Consider the following 21,569-nt stretch of genomic DNA (forward strand, 5'->3'; position numbering starts at 1 on the left):
CTAATATAAATTTTTAATTATTTATAATTTTGACAATAGAAGAAAGTTTTGTATGATAATAGTAAGGCCACTAAACTACCATGTCGTAAACTAGATTTGCCACTATCTGAACTTATTTAAATTTATTTGGACTTATTTGACCTTCATTAAATTTAGAGTTTTAGTTCATCACTAGTATTTTCAACTTTCCAAATAAATTGAGTACAATTAATCCAAAATTATTAAAAAATTCTTATTTAAACTTATTGATCTTTAACTGAATTTAGTTTTAAATTGGTTCATGTAGCCAGAATTGCAAGTAACTTATTCTGGGTATGATATGTGTTACTCTTCTCCTCCGAACTTTAACATGTGCGGAATATTGAATTGATGACTCTAACTCTGACTTCGAATCTCACAGAATTATTCAACTCATTCTCTTCAATATTAAAAATACAAATAATCAGATGAAAAGCTAATTAACAAAGTACTAATATATCCCAATGAGTTAGCTTCATTTGGGATATGTGTAGATTTTAAGAAAACTATGACAAAATGTTTTTTTGTTTTTTATTTTATAAGATATGATATTAAATAAATGAAAGATTAAAATTAAATGTGTGAATGAGATTAAAAAAAGATGTTGGAGTCTATAAACTAAAAAAATAATGTAAAATGTGTTGATAACACAAAATAGAAAATAATACTCCTTCCTATTCAGCACATGTGTTCCATTTTCATAATTAGTCAGTGTCTTATTTTTATTTTGGGTACTTTTTTAATCATATAATTAGACTCTCTTTCTTACACTTGTGGTCCTATTATACTATGAATTGACAATAATTCCTAATCAATAACTGTAATTTGTAAATCACCAAAAAAAGACAAAAATAAACAAAACCAAAAAAGGTAAATAAAAATCACAAAACTCCGACTCTATCAAATTCTACCACATAAGAGTGATTTGTTAACTTCACAATCACCATTATTTACTCAGACTTTCTTATAAATTGGAGCTCTCTACTATACATATGGTTTCATTTGACTACCTAAAAATTAATAAATAAGACACATATAATAAATAGGAGGGAGTATGAATTAAATTAGACAGAAAGAATACTTAAGAATTGAAAATTTTCATAAATAAAAGTAAAATAGTCCACACAGGATGACAGAAATTAAAATATCCATGTTAAGGTTGCACATATAGTGATGCAATCACACTGCACACACATACTGACAATTACATGGTTTTTGTTTTTCCTTAAAACTGAATGCTAAAATTGATGACAGAAGAATAGACCATACATAATACATTAGCCATTTCATTAGGTCGCTTTGCTCCTTCCTCTGGATTTTACTGCAAAATTAAATATCACAACATAAGGGCGTGTTTTTTTTTTTTTTTTATTTTAATTAGTTTTAAGAACTAGAGTGAGAAAAATTTTTACTTTTTAGTTGTCAGTTTTTAAAATTTTCATATTTTTAATAAAATTGACTAAATATTTTATTTATAAATAAAAAATATAACATATGACTTCAAAATACATAAAAAAAATTATCATAGTAATAACAAGCGTCACCTAATAATTTAAATTCAAATAATTAATCATCATATCCGTATTAATAAAGCTTTTTGGCCTATCACTCTAAGGCCTAGTTTGGCTTTAAGGAAAACATTGTTTATAAAATAAAGTAAAATATTTTATAAGGAAAAACTTTATGTAATTAATAAGAGGAAAAAGCACTAAAATAGAGGGACTAAAATGTAGGGAAGGGAACTGGAGGAGATAATTATTCATTTACATTTTGTACTTGATTTATTTTTCTATACTATTGGAAAGATTTGAAAAGAAACCATAATAAATTTTCCTCCTCTAATTTCTCTTATTTTTAAAATATTATCTAAACATACTATAAATTAAAATAAATATAAAATATTAATTATATTAACTTAGCATGTGATTTAGTAATGTAACTAGATAATGCCCATGCGATGCACAATTTTAATAAATTTTCCGATATAAATACATTAATTTATATAAAGTATTACAACTATTAATAACACATTTTAAAATTAAATTTAACAGAAAAGCATGTAAAATTATTTTACAAAGTTTAAACGAAAAAAAATAGTTTTTTCATGAAAAATATAATTGAATTTATGAAAATAGTCACAACCTAAATAAATCATATTAGAATTAAGCATGCATTTAAGTAACCGATTGTAAAAAATAACAAAAAAATTCTATAAAAGTATATTATGTTTTAAACATCTTAAAATATCCAATACACTAAATAATACTCATATATATAAATAAATAAAATATTTTATAAATAATTGAAAAAATAAAATAATATATATATGATTTTCTAATACATTAAATGACAAATGATGTGAGTAATAAAGTCAAAGATAAAAAAAATAGTCATAAAAATAATGACACCATCATTAAATGTTGGAGGGAAAATTTTTGTTGAGGTTGTGACATATAAACAATCTTAAGTAGTGATGATGTTAACTGTGTTTTGCTTTAGCAATAATTATAGATTATAGATAGATAGATTAAGGCATGGGGCCTTATACATCCTCCATCTCACTCATTTTCCACATAAAGCTTTCACATTAAACTTACAAAAATAGTAAAATGGCTAAAGCAAAATACTACATAATCAAAGTTGATTACTTCAATTTTTTTATATAAAAATTAAATAGTTGTATATATTAATTAATGAGGTGCAATCCAAAAAATGAATAATAAAGATTGGTTTATACTAAATGAAACCTAGGGTTTATAATAAGGAGCTCCGATGATTAATATAATTGAATTTAAACAACCAATTACTAAAAAGAAAACGGGTTCAAAGTAAATACGACAACTTCAAATAAAAATTTTATGCAAATTGTAAGAAGAGTAGTTTTAGACGAAAGTTATTATTTTTAAATTAGTTTTTTTTTTGTTCCTATTTTAAGTTTTCTATTTTCTTATTATGTTATTTATAGGTGCTCACATCGTACAATAAGAATTTATAGTTAAATACATAATTAATTTTAAATCCTAAACTTAATTTATGAATTTATTCATGGTATCAGACCAATCAATTACAAACAAAAAAATCTCATTCTTCCACAAAAAAAATGTGCATGTTAGAATAAGGATGTTCCCACCCAATTAAAAAAATGGGCTCAAATAATGCACATATATGTGATCCCACATCGACGAAAAGACAATAAAAGGTTGACTGATATATAAGCTTGATGGACTACTCTTTCCATTATTAATTGGTTTTTATGAAACTCTTTTCTTGTAAGGATCTTGTAATATATGTACAAGCCCAACGATAAATTTATCACAAATTATATTCTATTTGTTCCATTATACTTGTGGCTGATAGTTATATTTTTCCACACAATATATTATAATCGGGCGTGAGTATTTCAGAATGGAGAAAGTAGACGGAGGAAGTGGAAGACAATGTAGAATAATACATACCTTAGACTAATTGGAGTGGAGTGTGGTCTTGACGCTGATAGTGAGTGTTGGGTTGAAGAGCTTGGAAGTAATTTCGGGAATCATATGATTGGGATGAAACAAATTCATATTCATTTGCACCAGGCATTAAGCTCATGCTTTGCTCAGCTCTTTCATTCTCAGATATCTGTATTATTTAATTATTTAATTTTTATCAATATCGCTCACTAGTTAATCATCATACAATATACTAATTCATAAGCACTTTATGTTATGTATCTCTATTACAACGCATTTTACAAGTTGTGCTAAATGTCAAACTTACAATGCAATTTTAATGAAATGTAAATTATCAATGAAGACTTTTATTTGAAGTATTTGTAACCGTAAATGTAATATAATAATTGGTGATGACATAAACTCCACAAATTCATACTAATATTAATATTTGAATATTAATCTAACCCACAAATTTATGTAAGACTAATTAATGTAAGGTAATTATTTTTTAACATCTCTCTTTATATTCCAAATGAGATGCACTATAAAGTGAGAGTTTTACTAAAGAAGGTAACAAGTTTGTAAATTAAAGTTAAAAGTAATACATTAGGAGTAATTTATGCTATCTTATCTTATCTATTATAAATTCTCAACAGATTTATCAAAGATACCCATAGTATGTAATATACAAACAAAACATGCATGTAACAACATTATATGGTACGATTGATGATTTTTTTAATCACTACTATTTTTAATTGTTATCAAGAACGTACAAGTTCACCAATTTTAGTATACCACCATCATTATCATCATTAATACCCAGTATATCCCGCTCATAGGAAATATGATTAGGGTATGAGGAGGGAATGAAGACGACAACTCATATCCATAAAGGAGAGTGCGGACAAAGAGTCACTCGGCAATTTCTGTATACCTTTCCGAAATTTGATTCTAGCATTCAATTTAAGAGGGATTATCAAATCATAATATCTTTTCAAGTGTATCACTATGATAACATCATAAATACTTTATGTATTATGATTATATTTGGTATAAAATTGCTAATGTTTAATAAGCCTTAATTGATAATCATTATACATATCCAAGAAGCGGTAAAACGTTCTATACGAGGACTTTGCTAAGTTTTGTCAAATGTCCTACATATTATGAACCCAAACAATCAATAAAAAATAAAAGTGAACCCAGCAGTGTATAGCACAGATATAATCCTAATTCATTTTAAATTCTGATCATGTGAAACTGATTAATTCCCAAACTAATTAATTTTTTTTTAATTTGCAAGTTACTTAAAATAGCTTTAAAATAAAGTATTTGTAAGAATAATCAACTGATCATGTGAAACTGATTTATTTAAACTAAATTAAATGAAATAGAATTTACCCTCGCTTGCAGGAACTGGTTATTATTGTGCAGTTCAATCTCCTGCAGATTCAATCATTTTTCCGAAAATAATTAATCCACCTTGTTTTGCAATAAAATATTTCATTATTTCTAAGAGAAATAACTAAATAAAATAGAGATGCAAAAACTAAATGAAATAGAAAATAGTAATAATTGAAGTATACGTTATATTAAAATTTGTTAAAATTAATCTTAAATAACTATGACTTATCCGCTTAAAATAATTTTTACTATTAGTTAACTCAAAATAATTCATATAATTGCGGTAAACTTCTCGTAATAAATCAAAGATTAATGTTTTTTACTAATATAGTTGGATGTATTTAAAAAAGATAATAAGTAATACTTCGAATTATTTTGAGAAGATTACCCCTATAGTATTGTTTATTTTAAATTAATTCATATTGGAAATTATTTTGAGAAAAAAATGATAATATAGGATTATTTTTAACAATTTTTGCTAGCTCTATTGTAAATACAATAAGCTAAATTAACATATGTACAACTTACAGGTGATTGTTTTTAAATTACAGATAGATTGAGGGAATGAGAGAGCATAAATTCTCCAACCGAGATAAAATACAATTCTTACAATAAAGGTGATTTAATATAACATATAGCCGAGATAAAATACAATTCTTAAAATAAAGGTGATTTAATATGACATATATAGAAAGAAAAAATAATTACTCACCCTTTTCTGCATGAATTCAATTTCAGCAAAGAGCAGCTCATTCTAGGCAAAAAAAATTTAAGGAATCAGAAAATAAGAATGAGTATGGAAAGAAAAAGGGCCGATCCTTATTTTTATTCCTTATCGAACGCGTTTTTTTTAAGAGCTTTGTAAGGATCAGGCTGAAAACAGACTCTATTATAATTAAAATAAAAAGGGTTATAGAGGACTCAATAAGGGTTGAAAATAGGCCTCAATAATTAGTATAACTAATGGATAATATAAATATTATAAGTGACAATGTCAATGGGGATTATTAATACTTTTTCAATTTGATTATTATATAAATGATAATTTAATTGTTATAAATTGATAATGGAGATTAAAATAATTTTTGGCAATAAAAATGAGCCGGAAGCCCGGCCCAATTAAAGCCCATATTAAATTACAAACAAAACATCATCATTATTGTACCAAGTGTATTCCACTCATAGAAAATATGATGAAGAGGAAAGAAAGGCGTCAAATAATCCATACCTATAAAAGAGAGATTGCGGCCAAAAAATCTTTCGACTCAAGAAAAATCCAGAATTACAAAAAAAAAATTTCACATTAATATATACTATTTACCTTTTTTGATCTGATTCTGCTAATGCTACGCTCAAGTTTAGCCTCCAAATTCTTCAGCTCTTTCGGCTTCAATTCGGTCAACCCTTCACCCATCATATGCCTGGAAAGCGCCCTTTTCTGCTATATTAGACTTTTTTTTCTAGTTATCATTGTTTTATTATATATCGGCTATTGCTTGTTTAGTTGTTGGTAGACTATTAAAATAAGCAGATCAATTATTCTACGGATCAAAGATTTTTTTTTAAAATTATTATATATAATATTTTAGTTTGTTTTTATAAATAATGATTATTTTGAGAAAGGATCAATCAACCGCTTTGCAGGCTTGAAAAGTAATATCCACTTAAAATACAAAAATTACCTGAAAATGTATTACTTTCTCCCTCCATTAAAATTCATATTTACCATTTTAGATGTTTCAATTGTTGTTCCTTATGATTTCCACATGTTTCTCGCTTATTTTATAAAAATATTTTTTTATTTGTTATGACCCTATATTTTTTCCACTAACCTTCCTTTAATATTTTCATATTGTTTATGATTTGTACTTTTTCTCTATTAAATTTATAATTCAATATAATGATATATCTACTATTTAGAAGTAATTATTTTTTCTTAATTTTCGTGAATATTTCTTGTGGAAATTTGATTAAGGAACCGGGAGAGAGAGTATGAATGAAAAATTGTAATGTGAAAACATGTTTGAAAATGGAAGTTTCATTGCCATGAAAGTACATATACATTTTATTAAAAAAATAATTTGCGAATTTATTATAACCTTCAAGTTTAATAATTTTGCGAATTACAGTTTTAATGTTTTAATTTTGCGAATTACAGTCACAAATTAAAATTATCAAAGTTTACATCATTCAAACCAAATCACATAATTTCGATCATTTTAGAGGTCTAAATTATAGTTTAAGTGGTCGGTTGTCTGTAATTTGGCCTGAATGTTGTAAATTTTAATACTTTGATAGCTGTAATTCTCAAAAAATAAATATTAAAACTGTAATTTAAAAAATTTCTAAATTTTAAGGCTATAATTCACAAAATATTCTATTAAAATTTTTTTTTTAATAAAAACTTATTTTTCATACCACCATTTATTTACAAGCTATGAAATATGAATTAATTAAGAATTTATCAAATGAGATTTACTTGTTGCTATCGTTTAATGAGCAGATGTTCTTTCGCAGCTTCATAGACTCTTGCTGATAGTACTGCGAAATGTTCAAGAACAACTATATTATTACGTTGACCCAAAATATAGTGAGTAGTTCAAGGTTTAATTCTCATCCCTACACTAATACCTGAGCGTTGGCTTCAGCAACAGAGCCAGCACCAGACTGATCAGAGTAAGCTTTCTTGTACCTATCAATAGTGCCCTTCACACTGTGGCTAAGGAACTTAATTAGTACAATTTCAAATATCAATATAGAAAGTGAAAATCAAATTGATAAAATTAGAGAGGTTGATTGATCTAGATCTACATTGGTTGATTGAATATGTAAAATTGAGATGGACTTGTTGTCGAATTTGGAAAACACAACATGCATACACTTCTTACGTCAAGAAGATATTATTTCAAAATTATGGGGTGTTTCGCAATTGGCTGTTAGTTGTTGGCTGTTGGCTTTTTAGTTAGCTTGTTTGACTAGCTAAAAATGTTGGTTCTTTATGTTGAATTTTAAGTTAGCTAAAAAAAGTTAGTTGTTTGTAAAGATGTTTGGTAAATTTGAGTATTGATTGTTGACTGTTTATTAGAAAAAAGTAGGCCAACAAGTCAAAAGTCAACGAAAAAAGCTAGTTAGAGCAGCTTTTTCATTTTGGCTTAAAAGTCAACTTTTAGCTGCTTTATAAGACATTTACCAAATATACTTTTTTTTCGCGTTTAACCAATCAACAAGCCATAAGTCAAAAGCCAATCAAAAAGTTAAGCAAACTATAACAACCAAACACCAATATATGGCAAATAAGGGTAAAAACTCCAATTATTATTTTGCAATATAGTTATTTTTAGGTGTTTAAGATACTTAATAGTTTATTTATGTCTAAAAACAAAAATAATTATGAAAAATTATGAAAAATATTCTCAAATATTCACATTTTTTTATTCTCTAAATAAAGAAAATGAAAAGCTGATAAACAAAATTCACCAATTAGCATTGAAAAACTTTTAAGATGTCTAGTGTACAATTTATCTATTATTAGAGGTTAAGTAATTAAAGTTTTGTATAAACTTGATTCATAGTATTTTAGTATGCACCAGTAACTTGTTGATAATTATGCCTTGTTGTACTTGTCATGTAAATTATTTACTATTTAATACCTTTTAAGATTGGTTCATATTAAAATAGTGTGAATAGTGGAACAAAGTCATACAAGACTTTCTTGATTAAGTAAAAGATTATTAGGAGAAGAATCTAAGTGTAATATAGTTCGGATTATTTTGAGTTATTCAATAGTGAGGTTTATTTTGAGTTGATTATGGTCAATAATTGAGATTATTTTCAATAATTTTTCTAAATAATTAAAAACATAATGTTATTAGATACTTCCTTAGTTTCAAATTATTTGCAATATTTTTTTTTTCACGTAGTCCAATGCATTGATTCAATTCTTAATATTTTAATTATAGATAATAAAAAATTATGAAAATGTAATATTGAGATAAATCAAACAAGATCTCACTTAACTATGTTTTAACTTAAAATTAAGAATTAATTACAAATTAAATATGATGAGTGAATAGTGCAAATATTGCTAATATTGTAAGTAATTTAGAACGGAAAAAATTTAACTGTGATTGAATACAAGTTTTTGCAAATAATAAATATTTTCCTTGTCATGACTATAACTAAACCTAAACACACTAATGTACCCAAAAAATATTTTTTTTTAGCAAAAGAAAATCATAAATTGAAACAATTACACTAAGAATCTTAAAAAATTTCAAAAAAAACGAAGTTCAATAAATAAAAGTGATTAATGTAGTCAAATCAAATTCTTAGTCATTGAAAAATTGTTGAACACGAAAAGCCAAAATAAACAGTAAATTGAAATAAACGTCAGTAAATTCATCTCTGATTTTCTATGTTTGATGTGATGTTATTTAGTATTTCTCACATTAAATTAAAAATAAAATATTCATTTTTAACTTTCTTGAATTTGGTGATACCTTAATTTCCTCGAGGCAGTGATTGGCTAAGTTCTGCCACGGTGTCACGTGATCAAACGTTATGATTGGCTAGAAACAACTAATGGCTGAGATCTACGCCACGTGACATTATCCAATGAGTAATAAATCTAATAAATGAATAAGCCCCTTTATTACCCTAATATCCCAAGGGTTTTAACTTGAAAATAATAATTATATAGTTTGTCTTGTAGAGTTTCTTTAAAAAATATATCAGTTTATCTTGTATTAAACCATTTTATTTTGAGATCAACTTATATAATTAGTCTATTTGTGTAATTTATCAATTTAAAATTATAAATAATTATATTAACAAAATAAATGTATCTAGGTCAATCAAATAAAGATACTCCAACTATATCATTTAAAATTAGTTTAATAATAGAGTAGTATTTAAAGGAAAAATGGAGTAATGAACAACATTAAGTCTGACTACCCAAAGCAGTAGCTGCAGGTTGTAGGGCTCTTCTTTTCTTCTTCCTTGCAAGGGTTTACCCAACTCAACCTTTTCCGTACATTTCCTATTTTATCTAAAATAAAAATTTAAAAAAGGATGATAATGAAAAATAAATTTTATTGCTTTTGAACCTATATTATATCTTTCTTCAAGATATTTTAACAATTCTATATTACACAAAGATTAAAACATAATATTAGAAGAGAGTTAAAATCTGTTGATGAAAGTAGAGGGAAGTTGTAAAGACATCCCAAAAAGAATTGTAACAAATTATAAGAGACGAACTAAAAAGAAAATTGCGACAAGAGATTGAGTCGAGGGAGTTGATAGTTAAAATGAATCTTTCAAACAATATTATGGTTAGTATATCATAGTAACTTCTTTACTATACTAATTAATTTATTTGTGAAATTATTAATATTATGTTTTAACCCAAAACTATTTGTGTGGTCTACTAAAGCCCTTTTCTTACTCCCATCCCATCTAATTACATTGTTTTTAACCCAAAAAAATACAATAAAAATAAAGAGAGATATAATTGCAACTATACTTAAATTTGTTATTCCAATTTATAGAAAAAAATTGTCCAAAAAGGTGATAATAAGAAAAAGAGAATTGAGTCTAGTTATAGTTAAAGCAGGTAACGTTTTTTCATGTAAAGTCTCGGGTTTAATTTTCTCATGTTCTTTCCTTTTCTCAGTCTAAAAATAGGAAAAATTAGGTGGGTGGGAGTAAAAGTAAAATCCAAATTGTGTTTACTTAAAATGGTGATAATTAAATGAATGAGATAGTATTTTGAGTACAAAATGGTGAGCATTGAAAGAATTAACAAACTCAATTATGGTTAATTTCCTTATAAAAAAACTTAGAATTTAGAACAAGTACATGAAAATTTCTCATAAAAGGGAGAGAATTGTACAAAAATATAGATACAAGATCTAGTCACAAAACAGTCTAATATTTCCCAAAAAAATGTGAATAAAGAATAAGGAAGAAAATGGATGATGCAATTTGATTAGCTCAACAATACTCTCTAATAAAAGCACAATGACTTTGTTGTTTTTGCTGTTTTAGACTCAGCAAAGATGAGATCACTAAAGGAAGCACACCTTCTCTTTTATTGAAAACAATTTATAAATAAAAAAATATTTTTAAAACAGCTTGTTCGAGACCGTCTCATGAGACGGTCTCATATAATCAGCTCTTTCTATAATTAATCACTTTAAAATTATAAAGGAACACTTTAACACATTAAATATATGTGGGTCAGTCAAATAGAAATAATATCACCACGAATCATCTTAATTAAGACTTAATGCTTTAAAAATAATAAAAATAAATAAAAATAAATGAAATTGAACTAAGAGAGAAGTGAGATCTTTTCACAATCTAAGAGGGTGGGTTTAGTCCAAAACTGAATACATATTTGATTTGCTTTCACCATTGAAGTTAAAAGAGTAAACACCATGTATGGAAATGATATAATGACTACTCTTTCTTCCTTTGTCAGAATGAATTGCCCCCCTTCTTACTTGGCTTAGCAATTCCCATTCCCCTCTCTTAATAATTCTCCTCTATCTCATTGTATGATGTGATCATGTGACCAAAAGATTCTTGTTTCACTTTCATAAATTCATAACTCGGTGTTTATTAAATTACTGATAGTTGATAGCTTATAGTTCATTACAGTGGCTGGTTTGATTAACTTATTGTTATAACAATAAGTTGATACAATCAAGTAATTTACCAAAAATTATGATTAGATGGTTAACTACGCAACTCTCTATTTGTGCCAAAATAAGTTGAAAGGGCCCAATAAAATAATTTACCAAATAGCTCCGTAGTGTAATACTAGTTCAAGAGTATAATTCTACTATGATTTTTATTTATTTTCAGTTTCCCTAAATAATCCACCTAACAAAATATATTCTTCATTCAAAAAGTGTTTGGGTTGAAGAAAATCATGTTTTTAGAAATTACATTATAAATTAAATTTACATCAATGAAAAATGGCGCAATTGATAATTTAGCTAGTTTTTTTTTTTTTTTTTTTTTTTTGAGTTAAATTAGCTAGTTTTCTTTAATTTGTTTTAATGGAACAACTATATTAAGGAATGAGTAGTCATCCAACCAAAAAGTTTCATAACCCTAATTTATACTTAATTAAAAAATAGTAAAAAGACAAAGAAACTAAATCTGGCAAATTTAATTATCTAGTTAAATAATAATGTTGTTAACTAATACTACCTTTCCTTGTACTAATTTTAACCCAGTTACCAAAATCTGAATTTGTTTTCAACAATAAATTAAAACCCTCTTTCAATATGCTAAATTGTAAGCCCTAATTTTGGCTAATTTGTTAACATTTTTTTATAAAAACCCTAATTTTTTTATGAAGTTCTTCACTACTCATTAAATGACTTCCACTTAGGGTGAAATTTGATAGGGTAAGGTATAAACAATCTTAGTCTTATTAGTGATAACACTAAAGATGAAATTCTTCAATAGATCAAAACAAATTATATTTTTAGGGGTACCTTTAGTGGCAAATCCGAAAAAAAAAAAAAAAAGTGTGTCATTTAAGTAAACACGTCTACTGGATTTTGATCCCTGGTCAGATATGTGGAAGGTTATATACTAACTAACCTATCCAACCCATCTAGTGTATATTTTACGTTTAAATATGTAATATTTGATTTATTTGAAATTTAAGTGATTTCAACTGACTTCAGAGACTTCACGCTAAATCTGCGACTGGGTACCCTACATGTATATACTATCTACTAGTAGTAGTTTGTTTGAAGATCAATACTCCATATTATGATGGGTGTTTGAAACCAACTTTCTGGGTGTCCTTTGGTTTTATCTTAATGGGTAACTGACAAGCTATTAAGGAAGTGTCAAGAGACGGGAGAAGTTAAGGGCATGGGTTATCAAATTATGACAACTTTGTACTTTGAGTTTTTAGAGAGATAAGCTTTTTAGTGAGAGAAAGTGGAAATAAGTAAACTTAGCAACAATGGAGAGGGGAATAGATACTAAACTCATCTAAGAGGACTGCATACTTTATTTCCCAATTCTTTCTCAATGTTTTTTTTACTCCTATTACTTTTCCTTTTCCTTTTTAGGTTTCATTTTTGTGAAAAAAATCTTTAAAAATAGAATAAAATTTGCCCAATTACTGCTATTTGCTTGTTTTACACCCAGATCTATGCTTCTATCAATCAAATAAGTAAAAGAACACTCATATAAAGAAAGAATGAAAAGGGTCTTAACTATTAAAGCTCTTCAAAGTAAAAAACAAATTTGTATGAAAGAAAGACAAGTTTGATTTCTTTTTTTAAGAAAACACTCTTTATAATCTTAAATCTTGAAAGTTGTACCAAAATATTAGAAATTAGAAGATTTATAACTCAATTAGAGTATCCTTATCAAAAGAGATAAGAAAGTTGCGACTAGTGAGATTTATCAACTCGAGAACTTAAAAGATTGCATTAGATAACATACACAAGCTTGAAAGATGAAGAAAAGTTAAGATTCATAGTCATCATACCTAATACATATCCCGTTCATAAAAATTATGATTAGAGTATGATCAGCAGGGTTGGACGACCCATATGAAATTAGATAAGAAAGTTGCGACTAGTAAAGAACTTATTAGATGATTACATAAACTAAAACAAAAGGGTAAAGGGGGAAGAATGATGAAGCATAAGTACCTTTGATTGGCATACTCATAGAGCCGGCCACGGCTAGAAAACACAATAAGAGCAACCTCAGCATCACACAAAACTGATAATTCGTAAGCCTTTTTCAGCAATCCATTCCTTCTCTTACAGAAAGTAACTTGACGATTTGTAGTATTTTCGATCCGCTTGATCTCGATCTTTCCTCTTCCTAACTTCCTTTGACTTGAAGGTGACCCAATTTCCATAGGTTGGGTATTGAATTCCATGCTTGATTTGCTTTCTGAAAATTTATATTTTACAAACCCAAAAATAAAAATTGAAACTTTTTTAAAGATCTTATGCAATTTTAAAAATTATAATTTTTTAATATATACGACCTAATTTAATATTAAAGCTCTTAATTTTTAGAACCTTATACAATCAAACATGTTAACCGTTTAATAGTTGATATATACTTAATTAAAAACAAACCTGAAGGGGAAAATTGGAGAAATGGAACAAAGATTTCTGCTTTTTGGTGTTTTTGTCTCTCTTCCTTCTCCTTTTATAAAAATCTGTAATAACATAATGTAAATAAGCAAACTTTACCTTTGAAGGTGGGTATTTATAAAAATAGAAATAACCCATTTAATTTCAATTTAATTTTAAAATTTTAAAAAAATTAAAAAATTATCATCAGTCGGAACAAATGCCACTTTTTCATGTAAGATATTGAGTTTAATAATAATTCTTGTTTCCCCCTACCCTAGCCCGTAATTTTCTTCCTTCGACTTACCATATTATACTCAAAAAAAAAATAAATAAAATTAATTACAGTTAAGGGTTTAATCAATTGGAAATTTGGAATATGTAGTCTTTTCTCACCTATTCAGATTGAAGAAAGACAATTAGGGTATTTAATTCCTTAAATTGAAAGGTATTGGTTTAAAAAGAGAGGGTTAAAAAAGGAAATTAATTTTAATAAATTAAGACTCCATTAACAGTTAGTTTATAGTTTTTATCTAGAAAAAAGAAAAAGGGTGGAAAAGAAAAGAAGAATGGAATTATAGAGTAAGAAAAGAAAAAAGGAGTTGTTAAAAGGCTGTATTATTATTAATGGGGTGAATGAGACATTTAGATGAGGTCTCTTCTTGTATATCAATGAGTGGTGATGAACAAGTGACTTGAATTTTCATTTTATTTTTTTCGAGTTAGATTTGTATTTACTTAGTGCACACAAAAATTATCAATAGTTTTAAATTAAAAATGTATACATCTAGAGGTATGAGTTAGTTACCTCTTAATTCTTTTGAAAATTCTATTTTCTAGGAATTATTTATTTTCATATTTTGGCTGACATTTTTTAGAAGTATAAGAATTTGAAAATCCCTAGAAAGTGAAAATCCCCACAAAGTGTAAGAATTTCACTGTTAGAGGTATTCATTCGGGTTATCAGGTTAGGTGTTTCGGGTCGATTTGAAATCAAGTTTTGTGTCCATATTGTTTTTTACATAATTGTAAATCATTTTTAAAGTCGGGTCAAATTGGGTTCGGTTACAAGGTCGGGTAAATTTTGAGTCATCTGGTCTGTTTTTAAAACCTCTAGTGAGGAGTGTGGTAACTTCAAATATATCTGTCAATTGTTAATTTTAAATTTTTAATGTTCATCCAAACATGTCCTAATTAGAATTTAATAAAAGAAGTAATCTTCAAAAAATTTGAAATTTTTTTTGAAATTTAATTCACATGTTAACCTTATAAAAATAGTCAATCGATATACTAACATTGCAACATTATTATAGATTTATAGTGTACATAAACCGTTCTTAATTATAATTTTTTATGTACTAACATTGGAACATTATTATAGATTTATAGTGTATATAAATCGTTCTTAATTATAATTTTTTGTGGTGAAGTTATCCCTTATTAAAACCATTTTGAAATGTTCTTAAAATTTAGAAAAAGTTTCATAGAGAAATGATTTTATATAAAAAAAAACAAAATGTGATGGTGCTTCAATGATTAAAAATAAAAAAGCAGTAGGCCGTAAAAGCAATAATAGACAAAAGGTGAGGGTGATTGGCATGTGATCTGCAGCTCTCTAAATTGCTCTACCACATAATTTAGGGCTCGGCTAGAATCTAGATCCGAACCTTATTCAAACTTGAATTTTAGGGTCCAATTCGAAGTCGGACCCTTAGATCGTCAAGTGTCGAGCCTGAATCTAAACCTAAACCGTATCTAACAAATGTTTTTTAAATGGATTTTAAGGATTTAAAAATTAGACTCTAATAAGACCTTAAGAGTCTAAGACAATCTTAATAATTGTTTAAAAAAATTATAATAGAAGGTTAATAATCAATTCTAGATAAAATCAAACATAAATTTAAATCCGTACCCAAACCCCCAAGGTATATATAAAATAGACTTTGGCGTTCAAAATAAGTTGGGATCCAACAGGGTTTGGATAATGTCTTGCACCCTTGCCCTTCCCTTGTTTCAATACTTTTTAATTAGTTTGCCGACCTGTCTACATTCTCAAATTTCTTCTGATTACATTTTATTTTAAATTGTAGATTTCAATTATGAAATCATTAATGAAGAATTTGAGAATGATAAGGTTTGGAAAGTTATTTCCAAATCCTTATCTTTAACCACATTCATAACAATGAAAAATTTTGACGGCCCAAATCCAAATTAAAATTTTTTTTATTAGTCAAACACTAAATTTAAGTCAAATCTATATTTTTAAATAAAACATTTATTCCCAAACGTAGCAGAAAGACAAATTCTCAAATGAGACTGCCTAACAGTTTATTAGGTTGACTCAATGTACATTGTTACTGTCTTAAATTGATCATTTATGACTTTAAAGTAATCACTTAGTGTTTTAAAGTGATCATTTATAACCTTAAAGTGATCACTTAGTTTTTTAAAGTGATTATTTTTATAGTTTTAGGTTTAGAGTAATCAATTATAACTTTAAAGTGATTTCTTACAATTTTAAAGTAATTAATTACATAAATAGACTAATTATACAATTCATCTCATAGTAAGACAATCTCATACAAAACAAATTAAATTTTAAATTAAAATAATTCAGGGCAAAGACTGAATAGTTGAAGCCTTTACCCCTATATATCCTATATATTTGAACTCAAGATTATAGTAAACATTTAACCCCTTAATTTTTCAGAATTATTTCAGCACTGAATACTCAACAAACATAAACTAAATAACAAAGAAAATATAATAGATCGAAAGATTTGATATTTTCTTGTGGAGTTAGAACTTCCTTAATTAGGCAAGTTTTTTCACTCATTAATCAAACCATAAAAAGCATTGCATTTGTGCACTTTACATGGAAGCTACACACTACATCTTAGACTTTTGACATATACGAGCATTTGATTAAAAAATTATTCCTAGCCATAGGGGTGCTAATATTAGGTAACAAAACGTAAGAGTATTAAGTTCTTTATATTTTCTCGTCAAAAAAATTAGTCAAACTTTTTTAGCCAGTCTAATTAAATTTACCTCCTTTTTTTATTTAATTATGATTAAAATTTTTTCTTTAATTCTCATCTTCTTATTTAATTTGTTTTTTGTATTTGGGATTATTTGTAATAGATGGAGTAATATTTCGAAAGACAAAGAAACATGTCAAATATATCAGGCCCTACCCTATGAGGGGTAAGAGAGACTTGTACTTTGGGTCAATCTGAAAATTTTTAAAACGATACTTTAATATTTAATAACTAAGAGTCTAAAATATTATATTTAGTAATTAATTATCCAAAATTAATATTCCACTCCGAATTTCTGTAATTTGAGTGGCCCGAACATATCATGATCTTTCTAAAGTTTACTATCAAATTACCTTAAATAGACTTTGTTTGTGGACCATTTTATTGTTAAAGTTGTCTAGTGTTGGTCTACTATTATGAAAATGCTATTCACCTGTAAAAGTACATTAGTTTTGCTTTGTCAATTCAAAGCCAAGGAAACATCAATTCAAGGTTTGTGCTAACATTGGACGTTCTCAATTTTGACCTAACACTTTGATATATAACATAGGGAATGGATTATTGTAATTTAATTTGGGTTATTTCATCCATTTCAAGTGTGATTTTTAATTCGGTGATTTACAGAGTTTTAGTTATTAATTTGAGCTTTTGATTATGTATATTTTATTAATATGATATCAAAAGTCAATGTGACAGAATAGTCCAGATTCGATTCTTATCATTCTGTCGAAAAATACTTCACATGTGAGACAAGATCCCACATCGATAAAATACATCGATAAAATAGTGAGTTGTGGACTTGCATATATATTGGGTGGGCTAACCTTCCTACGACCATATGGTTTTGGGAAACAATAAACCTCACCAAGTGTATGTGCAAGTCAACGCTCTTGACCCGTGGGTTTATGGGCTCGAGCCCACAGGTAGCCTGTGTCCACACGAGTGGGCCACGGTGAGATTTTATGACAAATTGTCACGGCCTAAAACATTCCTTCATTTCAAGTGAAATACATAGCACCATGTATGAAGCAAGCATGTGTTGCATTCACAGTTCCAACCCAAATGACTCTTATATGAGGGGGCGTGAGAGAGATATAGTATATAATATATTCTATGGTATTAAACATCAACTTAAATTTTTAGTTGAATTGTTCCTAAACAAAATGACTTTGTTATTAGCTTGTATATAACAAGCTTAAGCTGATAGTTGAAGCTCTAGGATATGATAGATATGTTATCAGTACTAAAGAGTGATTCATTAGGGAACAACAACTTGTTTTAGAGTAACTTAAAATGTATTTATTGAACATTACAAAGCAATCATATTTTACAAGGAATCCTCCTTGCAATAACATTAATCAACAAATAACCCAAGAAGAATAAATGCAACAAATTAGTTTATTTAAGTAGTAAGATGATATTCAGCCACCTTTACCCAGGACTTGAGAGTCTCATCACCAATAGTTAATGAGTAGAGTTGTAGGCAGTCTATTGTGAAGCACATATTGTCAATGGTATCATCTAATTTTTTGGCTTCCTCAACTGCTTCATGCTTCTCTTCATCTGTTAAGTGACCATATAAAAGGCTGATATGTGGCTTGTACTCTGCCAAACAGTGTTACATGATTCGTTAATCTTCTCGCGAATCGCGAATTGTATAGTTAATTTTGGGCTATTTTCAGAAAAACTTAAACGATTCACGGTTTAAAAAAAAGGGATTAGCTAACAAATTATGTTAGCCAAACTATTGTTAGTGTGGTAATAACTAAAAATACACTTCAATGAAATAAATGACTTCAAAGTTTATTCAACTTTGTCATTGTAAATTACTTTGTTTTACTATGCCTTGTGTATTAAAGTCATTATCAGAAATTGATAGAGGATATAATATATTAGAGCATTAACCATTAGTTTAAATTTTAGTTGATTTGATTATGTAATATAGTAATAGAGTTCAGGTCACAGGTTTCAAACTCATCCATTCCAAGTTCAGAATCTCTTTTGTTCAAAAGTTTATGAATTGGCTAGTTAATTTGAATAGTAAGTTTAATAATGAAAAGATTTTATTATATACTAGTATTTTTGTTGAAATATGCTCCAAAATGTTTTTTTTTTATTATTCCGAGTTTTAGTTTAGGAAATTTAGTTATTTTTCGTTTCTATTTAAATCCCTTAACAGCTTTTAAGTAAGATAAGAAAAACAATGAGCTATCGTTTTATGTTTATCACTCTCCTATAATTACTTTCGTTAATTTTTTTCAATATATCTTTTACATTGTAAGGGTCTATGAAATAGATATAGTATAAGACCCTAAAATTTACAAAACAACTCTAAAGCTCATATTTTTATATTTTTAATTTTAATATGATATATATATATATATATATATATATATATATATATATATATATATATATATATATATATATATATATATATATATATATATATATATATATATATATATATATATATATATATATATATATACACACACACGGGTCGATCCAAGGCACTACAAAATTGGACAAAATAATTATTGAAAGAACTTTGTTAAATGGGTTGAAACAGTCCAAATCTAAAATGACTTTAACCCGCCTCAGCCCAACCAGACTAATTAAAATTTTAATCCGATTTAATCTGATTAACAGTTTTTGTGATCGACCTAACCAATAACAACATTGAAAAATGTAAAAAAAAATAAATAAATAAAAATTACACTTACGTGTGGGGGGGTCGTACCCAAAATGTGCATTAAAATGATCACTAACTTCGACAAGCTGCAGAACATGGATGCGTATTAATTTGATGAAAATTATAAACTCGAAGAACAAAAAAACTAGCTAGTACTACTACAAATGTTGAAAAAAAGTTAAGAAAATACCCATTTTTTAAAGATTTAAATTAAATATATTATATTTAGAATTTATTTTTTTCGTTATAAGAGATTGCACTTAAGAAAATTTAGGATTCTATCATAATAATATAATATGATCACTTTTGAAGAGTTAGAAATTTCTGACCAAAATTTAACTTGTTTTGTTAACTGGATTGAATATCACATTTCTGATGTGACCAAAATTATCACTCACCTAACCATCTTGAATTTTCCATTGATTACATTTTATTTTTAAAATTTTATTTTAAACTTTTAATTAATAAATTGTTTATCTTATATATTTCCTATGAAAATCAAACCGTTAATAATAGAATTTTTCGTTAATTTCCCTATAATAATACTAACTATTGATTAACTAGAAATAATACCAACTTATATATGCGGGTTTTTTTCTAAAGTAATATTAACTTTAGGTTATTAACTAATTTATCAAATTTTTTTGTCATATAATCTCTTATAATTTGATTTTGATCATGTTAGATATATTCTTGAAAAACACCCCAATATTGGTATTATTAGTATTATTCATGATTAATAAAAATTGATATTATTGTAGGAAAATTAAAAAAAATTCTTATAATTTTTCCAATTTATTAAAAGTTTAAAACTTTAACTTTAATCTAATCAATTTAATAAACATATGAAGTTGTCCCAATTACTAATTGGGACAATAATTTCAATCCAAATTTTTTAATAACTCTGGATTAGTTGCAAATCAAATAACAAATTGAATCAGCTTTTGTTAAGTCTAGTTATAAAATTCATTTTAGTAATTATACCAATAGAGTTATTTAAAAATAAACAACAATAAATAGATTTATTTTCAACATATTGACAATTCCGCCTAAATAAATTAAAATGAAAAAAAAAAATATAACCTGAGCGGTAGAATGAAGCAGAACAAAAATAGATTGCCAATAAGAATCGCCGGCGGAGATGGCCTGAGAATGAGCAGGATAAGCCTTCAACCCTTTACATGCTTCTCTAAATTTCTTAATTGCATCCTCTCTTGTTAAATTTATAGGCCCTGTTATTGTAAGGTGAGGATCAAATTTGGGCCCTCCCAAATTTGATCGTAGGGCTTTCATCACCTTATTTAACCTCTTATACGCCTCCGTTGACGGAACTCCGACCACCGCATACGCCCTTCCCTCCGATCCCGACATTTTATGATTAACAAATTTGTATAAAATCTCTTATGTTTTTTAGACTATCAATTAATTAATTACTTTGAGAATTGGGTAAAACTTTTAATGCACCTAATAAGCATTAATAGGATAAGGAATATAAAGTTAGTGGGAAACATGTGGGGATCAGAAGAATATAAAAATGTTAAAATAAAGTTAGTGGAAGATATGTGTGAACCATAAGCATTATTAAAATATAAAATGAAGATGAGTAAGATTATTTTTGTTCAAAATTTGTGATATAAATGAAAAAAATCCTTATAAGAATAACTGATGAAACACCTCAAAATGAAAAGTGAGAACTTCGAAGTAGCAACTTATACCAAATAAAAATACGGTCAAAACATCCATTGACTTGAGTCACGTGAATATATTTAATTTTTAATACTTTACATATTTCACAAATTTTATTTAAATTTATCTTTTCTAGAATAAAAAATTCTAAAATAAA

The 21,569-nt window shown here is 26.9% G+C and overlaps 2 protein-coding genes across 5 annotated transcripts; both read right to left on the reverse strand.

Moving 5' to 3' along the window:
- Positions 1 to 1,096: 1,096 nt before the first annotated feature.
- Positions 1,097 to 14,558, reverse strand: LOC130824267 (floral homeotic protein AGAMOUS-like). Of its 4 annotated transcripts, none has more exons than XM_057689200.1 (10): positions 14,387 to 14,558; positions 13,994 to 14,076; positions 13,553 to 13,802; positions 7,491 to 7,578; positions 7,339 to 7,400; positions 6,181 to 6,280; positions 5,572 to 5,613; positions 4,857 to 4,898; positions 3,474 to 3,639; positions 1,097 to 1,339 (listed from the first exon to the last, which is right to left on the reverse strand). In XM_057689200.1, exons 3-9 carry the CDS (start codon positions 13,786 to 13,788, stop codon positions 3,475 to 3,477), a joined length of 735 nt encoding a protein of 244 aa, XP_057545183.1. In that variant the 5' UTR covers positions 13,789 to 13,802; positions 13,994 to 14,076; positions 14,387 to 14,558; the 3' UTR covers positions 1,097 to 1,339; position 3,474. The 4 variants fall into 4 exon arrangements, with proteins under 4 accessions (XP_057545183.1, XP_057545181.1, XP_057545184.1 ...); XM_057689198.1 differs by having other exon boundaries at positions 6,181 to 6,292; XM_057689201.1 differs by having other exon boundaries at positions 7,491 to 7,572; positions 14,387 to 14,557.
- Positions 14,559 to 18,268: 3,710 nt separating this feature from the next.
- On the reverse strand, positions 18,269 to 21,392 carry LOC130823933 (cyclic phosphodiesterase-like). The gene is made up of 3 exons (XM_057688763.1): positions 20,810 to 21,392; positions 19,758 to 19,812; positions 18,269 to 18,636 (listed from the first exon to the last, which is right to left on the reverse strand). The coding sequence occupies exons 1-3, from the start codon at positions 21,095 to 21,097 to the stop codon at positions 18,434 to 18,436; spliced, it is 546 nt and encodes a 181-aa protein (XP_057544746.1). The 5' UTR covers positions 21,098 to 21,392; the 3' UTR covers positions 18,269 to 18,433.
- Between the last annotated feature and the right edge of the window lie 177 nt (positions 21,393 to 21,569).

The sequence above is a fragment of the Amaranthus tricolor genome, chromosome 9 (assembly GCF_026212465.1).
Source record: "Amaranthus tricolor cultivar Red isolate AtriRed21 chromosome 9, ASM2621246v1, whole genome shotgun sequence".
NCBI lineage: Eukaryota > Viridiplantae > Streptophyta > Magnoliopsida > Caryophyllales > Amaranthaceae > Amaranthus > Amaranthus tricolor.